Source organism: Nymphalis io, chromosome 22 (assembly GCF_905147045.1).
Source record: "Nymphalis io chromosome 22, ilAglIoxx1.1, whole genome shotgun sequence".
NCBI lineage: Eukaryota > Metazoa > Arthropoda > Insecta > Lepidoptera > Nymphalidae > Nymphalis > Nymphalis io.
This window is the reverse complement of record NC_065909.1, coordinates 3,321,882-3,338,434: the sequence shown is the minus strand read 5'-3', so window position 1 is coordinate 3,338,434 and position 16,553 is coordinate 3,321,882. Positions and strand designations below refer to the sequence as shown.

Here is a 16,553-nt window from a genome sequence, read left to right as displayed (position 1 = left end):
CCTGTAATTACACTGGCTCACTCACCCTACAAACCGGAACACAACTTCTATTCTGTAAGAACAAACTCGAAACTCACCGCTGAAAACGGTCGTGAAATTTCAGAAAGTGGTATACATTGCCTGGTTGCCTGTCTGTCGGTATTCTACAGGTTATATTTCGGAGAGTGTGCTCAGGAACTATTTAATTTGGTCCCCCCGTTACCTTTTACCACAGAACTGCGAGGCATCGAAAAGATCTGGACCCGTACGTAGTTGGCGTATTTAAGACACGTACGAAACGATTTGCTTCCTTGTATCTGATACGCAAAGCCAAGGTCTGGGATACCTTCCCGACCTCCGTTTTCCCCACCACCTACAATGTTACCCACATTTACACATTCATAATTATGTGAAATTGTACAAGTTTTCATGAATGCAATAAAAATGTGGATGAATTTTAGGTCCTTATCTTTTAAATTTAATTATAATTGTAAAAGAAAACTTTTTTCTATACTTGAGTGGACACGTCCGTCGTGTTTAAAGACAAATTATGTATAATATCTTTTTTTTTATGATTTAGTAAATTTTTAACTGAAATTTGAAAGTCTTTGGAGGCGATCGTTTTATAACCAAGATGGTACGAATTTCACACATAAACTCCTTAAATAAATATGGCACACAAACATCAATTTTATTTTATTTTATTGTTTAATTTTATTAGATAAAATGCTCTTATGTACTATTTTTAGGGAAAGGTACTAGTTGGCACACTTTATAGCGATAACCTTGGACTATAATATTTTAAGAAACGCGCAGCCGTAAGACTTTAATAGACGCCTAATTGCAATGTAATTACGTTGCCTTACTCATCCTTTAATAGCAAAACAACGCAATGCCGTGTCGTTTGGCTGAATAATTTGAGTGGGTGGTACCACTCGGAAAGATCTACGGGGCCATGGTATAACGCAAGAGCGGGTATGTCGTAACTTTTTAAAATTAAATGATAGCTCTAATTAGGGTAGGGCGTGTTAAGGGTCCTCAGCACCCTATCTCCTTTTAAAAGAAACTACATGATGTAAAATTTAAGATATTTAAATATAATGCTGACTGAAAATTATGTGTAAATAAATAAATCTGAAAGAACAACTGCTTAGTATCCCGCCGGTTCTCTTTGATTTAAGCAATGCTAATTTAAAAATAATAAAAAAATCAAATTAATAAAAAAGGACTCCAATGATTTAAGTCTACGTTTAAAATAAAAACTTAACATTGTCCAATATCAATGAGTACTGAATCCAACGATAAAATAATTGTCAACGTCGGATGGTTTTTGTTAATAGAGAAGGAAATAGGGTATCTATCTCCTTCTCACGCATGAGCGAAGCCGCAGACGGCTAATTGTATACAGAGGAATTGAGTACCTTATTGTATATAAAGGCGCAATGAGAACGTTCTCTTTTCACAAACGAAATCGCAGACAACTAGTTAGTTATACGTATTATTATTGAAATGTATTTTGTCTGGACAGTGGTTAACTATCTTAGTGTTCACAAATAACAATTTGCAATGTACTCGTAATACAAGCAGCTTTGTTACTTATCAGTCAGTAGATTGTTACGTACTGTCGATTTGGAACAGCTCTTCCTTTGATTATTTTTTTAAATCAACTGTACCATGACGTATTATATTATGCACAATTAATAAATAAACATTTTATGTGTCTATTGGATCTTAGTATCTATTATAATATACTATATATTTGGCAGTTAGCCAGAGGACTTTGTGTAAGTACACCTATGACCATGCCGGAAATTTTAATAATTACGTAAATACGCTCATAGAGTATAAAAATAATTACGTTAATTTAACATTTGTTACTTATAAAAACTCTTTGGAATTCCAGAGATAAAGAATTATAGATTATAGTTGTTTATTATTCATTAATTTTTGAAATAATGTTGCAAAATAGCCAACGACACGCGGTGTTCCCAGGCGGTCACCCATCCAAGTACTAAACGCGCCCGATGTTGCTTAACTTCGGTGATCGGACGAGAACCGGTGTATTCAACATAGTATGGACGTTGGCGATAAAATGTGCAAAAAACTTGAATACATTTATTGTAGCAGTCTTCCTGACCATTTTGTTATCTATTTAAAACACCTACTATTTATTGCATTAATTATCTTTAAAAATATCAATCTAAATTAAATGTTATATATATGTATATATATATATATATATATATATATATATAATAACTTTTTTTATACATTAGGATTGCGGACGAACGTAGGGACCAACTGATGGTAAGTGGTCATAGACATTGGCATTGTAAAACATGTTAACCATCGCTTACATCGCCATGGCGCCATCAACCTTGGGATTTAACATGTTATGTCCCTTGTGCCTGTAATTACACTAGCTCACTCAGCCTTCAAACCGGAATACAACAATACCAAGTAATGCTGTTTTGCGGTAGAATATCTGATGAGTGGGTGGTACCTACCCAGAAGAGCTTGCACAAAGCCCTACCACCAGTAAACGATATAAATAATAATAGTTAAAAATAGGTACTGATAGGACTCTAATATGTTGCTATCCTTTTTAAACCTACACTGAGAAAGAGATGGATTGATAATTAATAAGAAATTATGTTGTAAATTGATATTGAAATAACAATACTATTAACTGGTCATTAGTTCAGAGCATGTGCTATTCATCAAATGTTGAAAAACGACTTACGTGATACGCTATTTTGACACTTATATTCCTTAAATGCTATAATTATTATGGTCACTCACTTATGGCATATCACATTCTAACATTTACGATCGTGTTTTACGTTGAGCTCGAGTTGATCTTACAGAATGGCTCTACAGATTCGTTACCAATTTCAGACTGAACCTAGTCATACAGATAAAATTATAAAGAACGATACTCACATATAAATAATTTAATTAAGTATGTTTATAAGAATATTAATTATTTTTATTGAAATGCTTTGATTAAGCGGTTATTACTCAATTATTAAATCACTACATATAAAACAAAGTAGAAAACTTTGTCGCCGACGCCACGTCTGTCAGTCTATCTGAACGCAATAATATCAAAAACTTCTGAAAGGATTTTCATACGGTTTTCACCAATGGATGGAGTAATAATGAGCAAAGTTTTACGATATAATTAATTACGGAAATATAACGATGATTCATGAATATTTTGGAAAAATTATGCCGACTGCAGCTATACTGATGGGCGCCTTGTAAACCAATGGAGTTATATAATGTAGACCCCTTTTCTGCCCGTGCGAAGCCAGGACGGGTGGCTAGTTATCTATAAGTATTAATTAACATTTTTAAATAATTACGTTCAAAATATCAATTGTTTTGTTAAATAACTAATGTTTGTTGTTTTAAAGCCGAGATGGCCCTGTGGTAAGAACGCGTGAATCTTAACCGATGATCGTGGGTTCAAACCCGGGCAAGCACCACTGAATTTTCATGTGCTTAATTTGTGATTATAATTCATCTCGTGCTTTACGGTGAAGGAAAACATCGTGAGGAAACCTGCATGTGTCTAATTTCACTGAAGTTCTGCCACATGTGAATTCTACCAACCCGCATTGGAGCAGCGTGTTGGAATAAGCTCCAAACCTTCTCCTCAAAAAGAGGAGAGGAGGCCTTTAGCCCAGCGGTGGGACATTCACAGGCTGTTACGGTTGTTTTAATGACTCAGTGGTTCTTAAATTAAAGTCGCTGGTTTAAATACGGACATGGAACATTGCTGCGACGCGATTTCGTGCGGCAAGACCTTGGTTCGGGAAAATATCCGGTAAGTTATTGTGATGCGTTGTTTGTACTTGCACATCCATATCGCACATATTGCACACTCTGCGATGCGACATTGTATCGAATGGTTGTGTTTCGGCCCTGATTTATCTAGGCTTAATAATAATATGAAAATAATCCTAAGCCCTAACAATGGTAAAGCAACCTTATAAGTTATAAACTTAAAATGTTTATAGTTTCAGTTTTATTTTCAAGAACCAGTTTCTATATTTTCACTTGGGAACGAAACTAAAAAGATTTTGTCGCAAAAATAAAATAAAAAGGTCATAGAATATAGTAGCGGTATACTCGCTCCGTTGGAAATACGTATTTTTTTTATCAACTTAAAAGCCGTAGGCGTCAACAGAGCTACAATCTACGTGCGAAGTGAATCGGTGCATTCAAAGCTTTCTCTTTGAAATGCATTCGGTTTGACCTTTGTTGTGTTGCTATTTTTAGCTTCATCGTGTCAGATCGATTCAATCTTCTAGGGATATCACGATATCCATAAAAGGATTGAAAAATACATCATATTGTATACCAAAATTCATTATTTAGACTGTGTCTTGTAGTCAAACAATTGATATACATATGTCTTATGTTTATGTACATATAATACATAAAAATAAAAATGATAGCCTGTAATTATCCCACTGTTAGCAAAGGGCTCCTTCGCTTTTCTGGGGGCGGGCTTGGAACTCATTTCATTATGCTGTAAAATTGCGGGTTGATGAAAGCACGCGTTGTAAATTTTTATTTATTTATTGTAAAAAAAAAATTTTGACCACCACAATATGTAGTTGGAACAAAAGGCAGACTTAATGACTGAAGGCATTCTCTGCCAGTCGACCTTTAGGCTAAGCAGAAATCCGTGAAGGCGGTGATTAGTAATGAAAAATATACATACATACAAATATAACATCAAAATATATACAGAGCTGAAATTTATATGGTATAAACATATGAATAATAATGTATTATATATGACATAAGCCGAGATGGTCCAGTGGTAAGAGCGCGTGAATTCTAATCGATGATCGTAGGTTCAAACCCGGGCAAGCACCACTGAAACTTCATGTGCTTAATTTGTGACTATAATTCATCTCGTGCTTGACAGTGAAGGAAAACATCGTGAGGAAACCTGCATGTGTCTAATTTCACTGAAATTCTGCCACATGTGTATTCCACCAACCCGCATTGGAGCAGCATGGTGGAATAAGCTCCCAAAACCTTCTCCTCAAAAGGGAGAGGTGGCCTTAGCCCAGCAGTGGCAAATTTACAAGCTGTTATTGTACATAAGATGACAAGAACTTGAAAGGTATTTAGGACTTTAGAGGTAGCTTTTCTAATATGTTCAGGTACTTTTAGATTTTCATTCAGCAAAAGCGTTAATATTTTTACAATATAATAGTATTTTAACATAAGTAATAATATTATACATAACTTAAAACTGAAAATAGCGGTCGTTGGAAGAGACCTTCACATGAGAGAAATTCCTGATTTCTCATTCATTTTATTATCCATTGTCTAGACTGTATAAAATAAAAATAATGTAAAATATTGTAAAATTTATATTATATTAAATTTATATATTCATAGTAAGCACAGAATCGCGCAGTATGTAACGCTCGTTTTGAAAGTAATATCTTTACTTGGAAAAGATTTCTTTTTATTTAGTTTGTATTTTTATCTCAATCAATTGTACATGAAATACGTATCTGATACCGTTACTGTGAAAACACTTTTATGACAAGGTCTTGCTCGTGTATAACGAAAATAATATAGTTACTATATTTGTAAACTACAAGAGTACAAGTTGTAATTTTACAATTAATGCAAAATATATATATATGTATATTAGGTCCTTACATATGAAATTGGCGTTTTGTACGGGAGGAATATAAAGTCAATTTTGTTTTGTGAAATATATTTAATTATTCAAAGTATGCACCGTTGTTATCTATACACTTCTGCCATCTCATAGGTAGTTCATTGATCCCTTTACTAAAAAAACCATGGGTGCGCGAATCAATAAACGCTTTGAAGGCGGCTTGGACTGCCGCATCGGAGTTGAATTTTTTTCCTTGTAAGAAGTTGTCCAAATTCCGGGAAAAATGGTAATCTGTTGGAGCAAGGTCCAGGGAGTGCGGTGGACGTCGCAGATATTCCAATTGTAGCTCATCTAACTTAGTGGTTGTTTGTTGTGCAGTGTGTGGTCTTGCGTTGTCGTGAAGCAGCAGTGGCCTAGAGCGATTGACCAATCTCGGTTGTTTAGCAGCTAGTACTTCCTTCATGGTTTGCAGTTGCTGACAATAGATAAAAAGTAACAAAAGTAACTTTTTCTGAGTAAATTTTCGTTTAGTGCAGGATTTAGCTGGGTCTCCCAGGTTCAGCCATTGCGACGAGCGCTTCCGATTATCGTACAGTATCCACTTTTCATCACAACTAATGTTTCAATTTAAAATCCCTCCATTATGGCGTCGGTTGAGCAAAGTAACACAGCAGTCGACGCGTGTTTGCAAGTTTGATTCACTCAATTCATGAGGTGACCCATCGTTCAAGTTTTTTTACTTTCCCGATTTGCTTCAAGTGGATTAATAGTTTTATCACTTACCCCGAAGCCTGCAGCTATCTCTGAAGTGCTTTGTGATGGATCCGCTTCCACAATAGCCTTTAATTCTTCATTTTCCACTTTGGTCTCCGGCCGTCCACGGGGTTGGTTCTGAAGGTCGAAATTTTCAGAACGAAAACGTTGAAACCAAAAATGTACCGTGCTTTCTTTTGCGACACCAGCGCCATACACATCATTGATCCTTCGAGCTGTTTCTGCAGCACAGGTGCCACGGTAAAACTCTTACTCGTAAATATACCGATATTTCATGTTTTCCATTGTGCGGTAATAAGCGACGCCAATAAAAAAAAATTACGAGGAAAAAACAAATGTATGACTGTTTTCAAAACTCAAATGTAACAGCTAAATGAATTTATAAATTTGAATTTGCAATTCTTAACCAAAGAGGAGATATTGCGGATCAAAGTGGTCTTTACGACAAAACGCTAATTTCATATGTAAGGACCTAATATATGTAATATATATTCATATATTCGTATATATCAATTACCGTGATCTTGTTATGTATTTGATGATGTCCTATTTATCGATTTCGATGACGGCGTCCAATCTCAAGAGAGATTAGCCAACAGCACAGGACATCTCAGACAACACAGATGCACTTTATTCCTTTATAATCCGATGGGACGGCAATTCTACACGATCGGAAAGATTTCAGACGCAGGACCTTTATGTGTTCCAAGCACAGCGTATATACACTTTCAACTTCCAAATTCCGGGATGCTATTGAGAATCTTTGACAGGAAAACCTAATAATATTTTATCGGTCCGACCTTTGGTTTAAACCACTACATCAACGAGACAGTTTGTGCAACAGTAACATAATACCAAGTCAAATATTATAATAATATTGACTAACAAATTTGTGTTTATAATTCATCTCGTGCTTGACGGTGAAGGAAAACATCGTGACGAAACCTGCATGTGTCTAATTTCATTGAAATTCTGCCACATGTGTATTCTAACAACCCGCATTGGAGCAGCGTGGTGGAATAAGCTCCAAACCTTCTCCTCAAAAGGTAGAGGAGGCCTTAGCCCAGCAGTGGGACATTAACAGGTTGTTATTGTATATTCTTGACTAACAAATATATATTTTAAAATAAGTTTGCCTAAACAGATATAATCGAGTTACGTACACATTCAAGAGAATTGCTGAGATATTTTCCCACGATTCCCACGATTTATATAATAAATAAACATTGTCCTCACTCGGACGGGAATGCAGAGTTCCAGGTCAGGAATAACGTAATTTTATATATTTTTAACATTCATTGTTACTTTTTTTTTAATTACTTTTTTTTATTAATATTAGCATTATTATAACTTACGTCGAATAGGTTAGACACACTTTATAAATTAGTTTATTTTTTTTCGGTCTTCCAACTGTAGCTAACGTAATTACCGTTATCTTGTTTTGTGTAACTGTTAGCAAATATTATTAAAATACAAAAAGGGCGGTGTCCATCTTTCTTAGAGATTTTAAACTTTCCGACATGTCTACTAATATCGAACTTTTTTGAAGTTGGATGTTCCTTTCGCTATAGATCGACATATAACAATATTTGGGAGTTTGAGATGGTTTTGTTTCAAAAGTAGAAACATAACCTCGATAAAGTCTTATTTAGCTATCTCCACAAATGTATACGGAAAATCTCAACCGAAGATTGCGGTTTTAAGCCCAGAAAAAAGGACCATTGAATTGTCGTGTTCTTTATTTGTTTTTATAATTCAACTCGAACTCAGAGGTGAAGGAAAATATGCCGAGAAAAATGCATGTGCTGCATGAACATGCAAATTAGTAACCCACGTGCGTTGAAAAAACGTGATGGAATGATCTCCAAGCCACCTTCTCAAAAGTTGTCCACCGCCCAGCCGAGGGATATTTACAGGATGTCAATTTACTTATATTTCCTAAAACCACAATCGCAATTAAGGTGGAACTGCGAATATTCATCGGATTGCCTGACTAGGGTAAATTATGCTCCATAATGTACTGTTTTTAGTGATTCGACCTTCACCTTGCTTCGTTGGCGAAAGGCCAGAAAGAAAAATCGATTGCACGTAGTTTTGATACGATCATGTCATAAACATACACAGTACACTCTTAGTATTTTTAAATTAAAATAATATTTAGGTGACCTTATAACAATTGTCAGCCTTTGAAAAAACCGATAGACAAAATTCTATTTATTATTTTTCGAACCTAAAATTTATTTACCAATTACAAACAACTTCAATCATTGTTTATTTTCACGTACAAGATTTAACCGAATATGAAAATATAAAATATGAAAATAAATATAATATGAAAATTAACGACAACTTTCGATCAATTTATTTGTCACGAAGTATTAATCTTTATAAAAATAAATAACATTCGTTAAATAAATATTTCCTTTTGAAATGTGTAATTCGAACAAGTTGCTTTTTTTTATCAAACGCGTTCAGTACGGGCGAATAGATCGGATGGCGATTTTTGATTTTTAAATAAGCGTATTGGTAAAATACGGCTCAAGATAATACATGTAATACATAAGCAGTCGGGATAAGTAGCTAGTATAAGATATTTTAATTAAGAAAGTATGTTTATTTCGAATGCAGGAAGGTGAAATAAAAAAAAAAGCTAGAAAGTTTATGATGGAAATTGTGACAAATATTTACGAGTACGAGTTCTACCGTGGCACCAGTGCTGCTGAAACAGCTCGAAGGATTAATGATGTGTACGGTGTACGCTGGTGTCGCGTCGACTGCTGTGTTACTTTGCTCAACCGACACAATAATGAAGGGATTTTAAATCGAATGATTACTTGTGATGAAAAGTGGATACTGTACGATAATCGGAATCGCTCGTCGCAATGGCTGAACCCTGGAGACCCAGCCAAATTCTGCCCTAAACGAAAATTGACTCAGAAAAAGTTACTTGTGAGTGTTTGGTGGACTAGCCCCGGTGTTGTTCACTACATCTTTCTAAAATCTAGCCAAACGATTACGGCAGATATTTATTGTCAGCAACTGCAAACCATGAAGGAAGAACTAGCTGCTAAATTACCGAGATTGGTCAATCGCTCTAGGCCACTGCTGCTTTTCGACAACGCAAGACCACACACTGCACAACAAACAACCACTAAGTTAGATGAGCTACAATTGGAATGTCTGCGACATCCACCGTACTCCCTGGACCTTGCTCCAACAGATTACCACTTTTTCCGGGATTTGGAAAACTTCTTACAAGAAAAAAAATTCAACTCCGATGCGGCAGTCCAAACCGTCTTCAAAGAGTTTATTGATTCTCGCCCCCATGATTTTTTTAGTAAGGGGATCAATGAACTACCTATGAGATGGCAAAAGTGCATAGTTAACAACGGTGCAACTTTGATTAATTAAATATATATATATATATATATATATATATATATATATATATATAAAGTTATATATATATATATAATATAACTTTATATATATATATATATATATATATAAAGTTTAGTTTTTTAAAGTTAATAAGTTATAGAATATCTATATATATATATATATATATATATATATATATATATATATATTTTAAAAATGACTGTATTCCGCTCGCACAAAACGCTAATTTCATATGTAAGGACCTAATATTATGAGTTAGGTTAGAACTCTTAAGAACGTTAGGTTAAGTTTTTTAAATATAATTAATTCTTTTGATTGAGTTTGCTTATATATAACTTAATTAAAAAATAAGACTACATGTGTACATATGTAGGCGCACTATCGTTTGGCGTGGTTTGGCGCTCAAAAATTCGGCATAGATCCTACCTCCAGAAGCGCTCGCGCAGTACTGATCAGTGACTACTGAATTCGATTTCGAACGCCCAATCCAACGCATCGCATTTTGTAGCATATATGACATGGTCAGCGCCACTGTTATTACACTAGTGTAAGCCGCGTAAAAGAATTTCGATCCAAAAACATAGAAAAAGTCCGATTTCGTTTCTGGGACGCAGTTTGAAGAATCTGCGGATTATCAATTGATTCATATCTAACATCTATTTGAATCTCAGATTGCAATTCTAATATATATAATTATTTTTTTCGTTTTCGAGGATATATTTATCCGTTACATTTTTTTAATGTGTAAACATCTTACCGCTCGGAACACGGTTACTGTGACATCGAGCGTCAGACGAGTAAGCGTAAGATTTCGAGCGTTAGATGACGTCAGCGTAACATTTGTTATTTACACATCAATTCTCGACTTTGGCTTTCACACCATTTTATTGGATTAGGAAAATAAAAATTCAATCAAAAAATACTGTTGAACAAATTTATTTTTGAATCGTCGAGACAGTCCAAATAAACAGAAACATTTGAAATTCTTATATTATATACATTATTTCCAATCATTTAAAAGAATAGAAATCGAAATACTTTTAAACAAGATGATTATTGCAACTTACGATATTTTTATATACCATTATTATACATACGTATTCCTATTACATAATATTTTTACAACAATCTTTTGACAATTGCATTTTAGTGATTTTTCATATAAAAAATAATATAGATAAGTAATAATAAGCTCTCGGATATCCGCGGGCGAATTATTAACACGGACTTTTGTTTCAAGTATTTTATAGAATAATTGTATTTTAATTACTATTATATTTGTAATTATAATGCGTGTTAAGCCGATTACATTTGTTTAAAATTGAAATTGTTGTAATTAAACAATTTTGTCTTTATTCTTGGCATATTTCAGGTTTTAGCGGTTGCCGCGCAATCCAATCCACAGATAATCGAGAGTTTACTGTACATCCTACGACACTGCACAGATTATAGAATATCTAGAACATAAAAAAATGGCGCCAAGACAACAAGAAAACAGTTCGTTATCATTTTAATAAATACTATTCCAAATGAAATTATTTTTAATTATTAATAAATTAATTATTATTTTTAATTATTTACGATTTACAGTATCTTTACGATATAACAAAAGAAGATTACTTAAGGCGGAAAATGCAAAATTTTCTTTTAAATGGAATTGGCTATAATTTGCACGAAAATGGGTATATTTGTGTAATTACGTTTTAAATTCAGTGCCTTGTTAGTAAACACGATTAAAGGAACTATACTATTGTTTTTAATGTGAGTATGAATTACATAACATAACCATAGACAATTTCCAAGATTTAATTCTTCGCTTACTGTCTTTAAGTTCTACAAATTATTCAAAGACAATTTTATAACTATTCTTTATTTATTGTAACATTATATTTAAATTGACTTTATTAAATGCGTTTATACTGTAAACCTTTAGTATTTGAACCTTATAAATATATTTCAATTAATTGGCACCGATGTTTGTGGCACAAATATACCATATCTAATTTGCAAATTATTTTATAAGTCATTTATTAATTAACGTCCTTAATAATAAGCGTTGCTCATTCGTCGTCTTCTTCTTTCGAATGTCAAATCAATAATGACAGAAAGAGAAAGAAATCAGTGTTTAACTAAACCGCCGCTAAGCAACGTTTATAAATAAGGCCGATAATAATCAAATAATTATATTATTATATTAAAGATTTAAAATAAATGTTTCATTAAATGTAATTTAATTCTAATTTGTATTCAATATAATTACGAGCCTCTTTAAAAATTATTTTTTAATATACATTATAATAGAAAAAAAAAAACAAAAAACCGTGGATACTTTAAAACAACTAACTACGTTTCATGTGATGACGGTAGGTATAAAAATTTCCAGTAACCATAGACAAGAATAGACTAACAAAATTGACCAATCTGTATACAGTGACAGAAAGAATCTGCAGACTGGTCACACGGTTAACTCTAATAAATTTCTTGTTTTTATTACATAGCTCGATGGTAATATTTAGTCCATTCTATCTATGGTAAATATTTACTTAAATTTAATTAATAACGGATAGTATATTATATTTATAGAGACAAATATTTGTATATCTCATACATACAATACAATGATTCATATAATTATTTTCTACGGCATCTCGTAGAAAATATTACGGATGACTTTAAAAGGTACAAGATGTGCTCCAAATCGAAGTGAGAATATCAATTTTGAAATTACCTTATATTAATTTAAAAGGCCGTCAATATAGGGATATGTTTATAAATAAACTAAGTATTCAGATAGAATATGATTATTGCCATTTTATCCCGTAGATTATACGGATATATATTACATATTAAGTTTAAAACATTCAATGATATGGTTTTTATTGTAAATTATTCTCAATTATTATACATATATTATATTATCACATTGAAGAATGTCTTTATAATAACAAAAGAACATCGTTGTCCTGCAGAACAAATTTATTATTATAAGTCCTTCCCATACATTTATTTGATAGGAATCGTTTTTTATATTATGTGCAAAAAGTTTGCATGTGTTTAACGCCATCTATCGGTGATTACGAGAACTTCGGGAAACAATGACGGCCATCTTGTTTAAGGAATACACTTGATGGCGTATAAAGTTTTTGTATTATATAAAAATGCGTTAAAGATATTTTGTCTGCAGGACGACGAAAATTGGAATTAATATATGTTTACTAGGATACTCGATTACGTTTGTGTTACATATTTCAGTTAAATATTCGTTCGTTATTTAAATGTCAAAACTTTAATCTGAGCATAGTTTAGAAAAAAAAAACATATTTTATTCAATAAAACAATTTCAAACTATACGTGTTTTAGATGCGTAGTAATTTATTCGCCACTTGTAAATAATTACTGTGTTTTATTCGTTGGAAAGCTAAACATAACAATAAGATGCAATTAAATTTGCTTAAAATAGTTTTTCGACATTCAATAATGACTTCGAGATCTTTTAACTTACACTTCGACAAGAGATGTACAAAACTTTTAATATATAACTTTCATGAAAAAATCGAAGAACATTCAAAATGTATTTTCTACTACGTTATATTGAAAATATATTAAATTAATTATTTTCAATATAACGTATAACGAAAAAGTGACATACACGTTCAACCAAAAAATAATAGCTTAGAACGAAATAACGTACAATTGTACAAGCTTCAAGAACGCATAGTTCAATATATTCGAATCAAATAGCAGGAGTAAAGTTAAATAAACAAACTCAGACCTTGAATTGATATGATATTATTGATCGAGATCTAAATCTATGGTAGTTATGGATTCGTGAAAAAATGGCGTTTTTTTAAAGTCGGTGAAGTTCTTATTAGAACTTTGTGAGTAACATAAAAAAAAACATAAGTAGTTAAGTGTATTATATATAAAGGTATTTTAATCAAGAACTGTGTTTAGTTCATACTAATTAGTTTAGTTCATAATAAATAGTTATTAACAAATTGTTATGGGATACGAAAATCTGAGGTTTGTTTATTTTTATTAGTCCTGCCGTTGGAATTTACTTTTAAAAATTACATTAAAATACGAAGTCTATTGAAATTTGGCAACAAACGTATCCTTCTAGAACATTCCATATCAAGGCGATATAATTTCTAGATATAACTGGGACGTAATCTATAAAAAATATATTATCCTCAGATGCGTCTATTTAATAACAATTGACGTCATCCTTTGTACTTGATACAAACACATCACAACACTTATTACTCCAACGGTACATCGTTAATAGCCAGTAACTGTTCTTGCATCGCTCTTTTCAACAATCACCACTTTTTTTTTTAATCAGTTTAGTAATTAAATTTGACAGTTCGAAGTTTTGTAAATTTTTAAGGCGTACTTTGTTGACATTTCATTTTTACCGCTTTAAACAAAATTCACACTAATTTTCACTGTACTTATAGTTCGATCGATGTATTGACACACACAGAGGACAGTAAAGAGTAACTTTTTAACCATCGCAGCATCAACTTCCCGGAGCTACTTGACATCGCCCTTTAACGCCTGATCGAGGATCGCCTTCGATGCTATTTCGACGGTGACCGTCCTGCTGATAGTGGACAGCTGGCTCTGGTCGGACATCAGATCCACCGGGTCGGTGAGGATCTTCAACGAAGATACCTTCGCTCGCTGGTACGCCGTCACCGTGTTCATGCCTAGGAACCTGATGACAAAATATAGTTTTTTTTTTTTTTGTAGAATAGGAAGGCGGACCAGCATATGGGCCACCTGATGGTAAGTGATCACCAGCGCCCAGACATTGGTACTGAAGAAATGTTAACCATCGCTTACATCACCAATGCGCCACCAACCTTGGGAACTAAGATGTTATGTCCCTTGTGTCTGTAATTACACTGGCTCACTCACCCTTCAAACCGGAACACAACAATACCAAGTACTGTTTTGCGATAGAATATCTGATGAGTGGGTGGTACCTACCCAGAGGAGCTTGCACAAAGCTCTACCACCAGTAGTGGTTTTTTGGTTGTGTTTTCGGTTGATCACTGTGAGTCGACTGTCATCTTAAGGATTTTTTTTTTAATATTCTGGGACATTACTCACATACGGCCATCTGATCCCAAATTAAGCAGAGCTTGTACTATGTAGCTTGCACTAACCAGACAACTGATAGACTACATATACTACTTTTCTTTTTGTAAATACATACTTATATAGATAATTACACTCAGACTCAGGACAAACAGACATGTTTATGCACACAAATATCTGTCCTGGGTGGGAATGTAACCCACAACCTTCGGCGTGAAAGGCAAGTATCTACCAACCACGCCAACCGGCTCATGAAATGCACTTTTTTTTTTTTTATAGAATAGGAAGGCGGACGAGCATATGGGCCACCTGATGGTAAGTGGTCACCAACGCTCTTAGACATTGGCATTGTAAGAAATGTCAACCATCGCTTACACATCCAATGCGCCACCAACCTTGGGAACTAAGATTTTATGTCCCTTGTGCCTGTAATTACACTGGCTCACTCACCCTTCAAACCGGAACACAACAATATCAAGTATTGCTGTTTTGCGGTAGAATATCTGATGAGTGGGTGGTACCTACCCAGACGAGCTTGCACAAAGCCCTACCACCAGTAACACACTTCACATGAGGGGGGACCTAAGTTAGAAAAGACAAGAGATCGCAAGTGCGAGTAGAGGTGGGCGTACCGCACGGCCACGTAGCACACGAGCAGCGCGGCGCCGGCGGCCAGCACGCGCGGCACGGGCGACGGGAACAGCTGCACCAACACCCACGCGCCGCCCGCCGCGCCGCACACGCACGCCACGCTCAGCCCCGTGCGCAGCCACGCGCCGCACGTGAACCCGCGCTGCCACTCCACCCTGCCGGCGCGGACACGCGTCACACGTTACTGCACGTCACATTCGCGCGTCACGTCACGGCGGTCAATCGTATGCATTATGACGTCATCGACGTTCGTAGCGCATTCCGTTGTCCCGTGACATTATGTACAGCTTATTTATCAATATTAATTCGTATAAAATGTTTATTGAACTGGTTTAAAATTCAGTTCCAAAATTTGATCCACACCTCCAACCGGGTTAAATTACATAAGAGATTTTGTAACCGTTCTTCGTTAACGACATAAGCGTTTCCAACATAAAACAATTTTAAATTAATACAAATCGTTTCAATAGCCCACCTGTTCGTTTCCTGCACTATATATGGAGTGTTGCAAACTTTGCATTTTAAGCCATCGGGACTCGCGGCACTCTGAAAGGTTAATACATATGTATTTATTTAAAATAGATAGATAGGCATACTCGCAGATGTGCCACCTGATAGTAATCGGTAGCCAGCACCACCAACCTTGGGAACTAAGATGTTATATCCCTTGTGCCTGTAATAACACTGGCTCATTCATCCTTCAAACCGGAACGCAACAATGCTATGTATTGTGGTATAATATCTAATAAATGGTGGTAGGCCAGAAGAAAAGAGCATACAAAAAGGAACAATATCGTACCTCGGAAAGCACTTTTTCCACGTCAATTCTCCGATCGGATTATGAGAGGAATGGAAAAGAACGTGCAACTATGTGGGCGTACATACTCGATCACTATAATACCTTGCGTCAGCGGTTATTCTCCGTTAAGAATAACCGCCGTGACCAAAATCGGGAAAACATAATCGTCATTAATGACCTGAT

The 16,553-nt window shown here is 34.5% G+C and overlaps 1 protein-coding gene and 1 non-coding gene across 3 annotated transcripts in view; both read right to left on the bottom strand.

Moving 5' to 3' along the window:
* Window positions 1-1,946: 1,946 nt before the first annotated feature.
* LOC126777394 (5S ribosomal RNA) lies at window positions 1,947-2,065 on the bottom strand. The gene has a single exon (XR_007670038.1). It is a non-coding gene; the product is annotated as a 5S ribosomal RNA (ribosomal RNA).
* An 8,669-nt stretch (window positions 2,066-10,734) lies between these two features.
* LOC126777051 (uncharacterized) overlaps window positions 10,735-16,553 on the bottom strand; it is a 99,080-nt gene continuing 93,261 nt past the window's right edge. For both annotated transcript variants that reach the window (XM_050499904.1, XM_050499905.1), the window contains exons 11-13: window positions 16,047-16,117; window positions 15,553-15,726; window positions 10,735-14,534 (exon numbers count right to left, since the gene is read on the bottom strand). In XM_050499904.1, coding sequence (XP_050355861.1) covers window positions 14,351-14,534; window positions 15,553-15,726; window positions 16,047-16,117 — 429 coding nt within the window. In that variant the 3' untranslated portion in view covers window positions 10,735-14,350. The remainder of the gene's footprint in view (window positions 14,535-15,552; window positions 15,727-16,046; window positions 16,118-16,553) is intronic.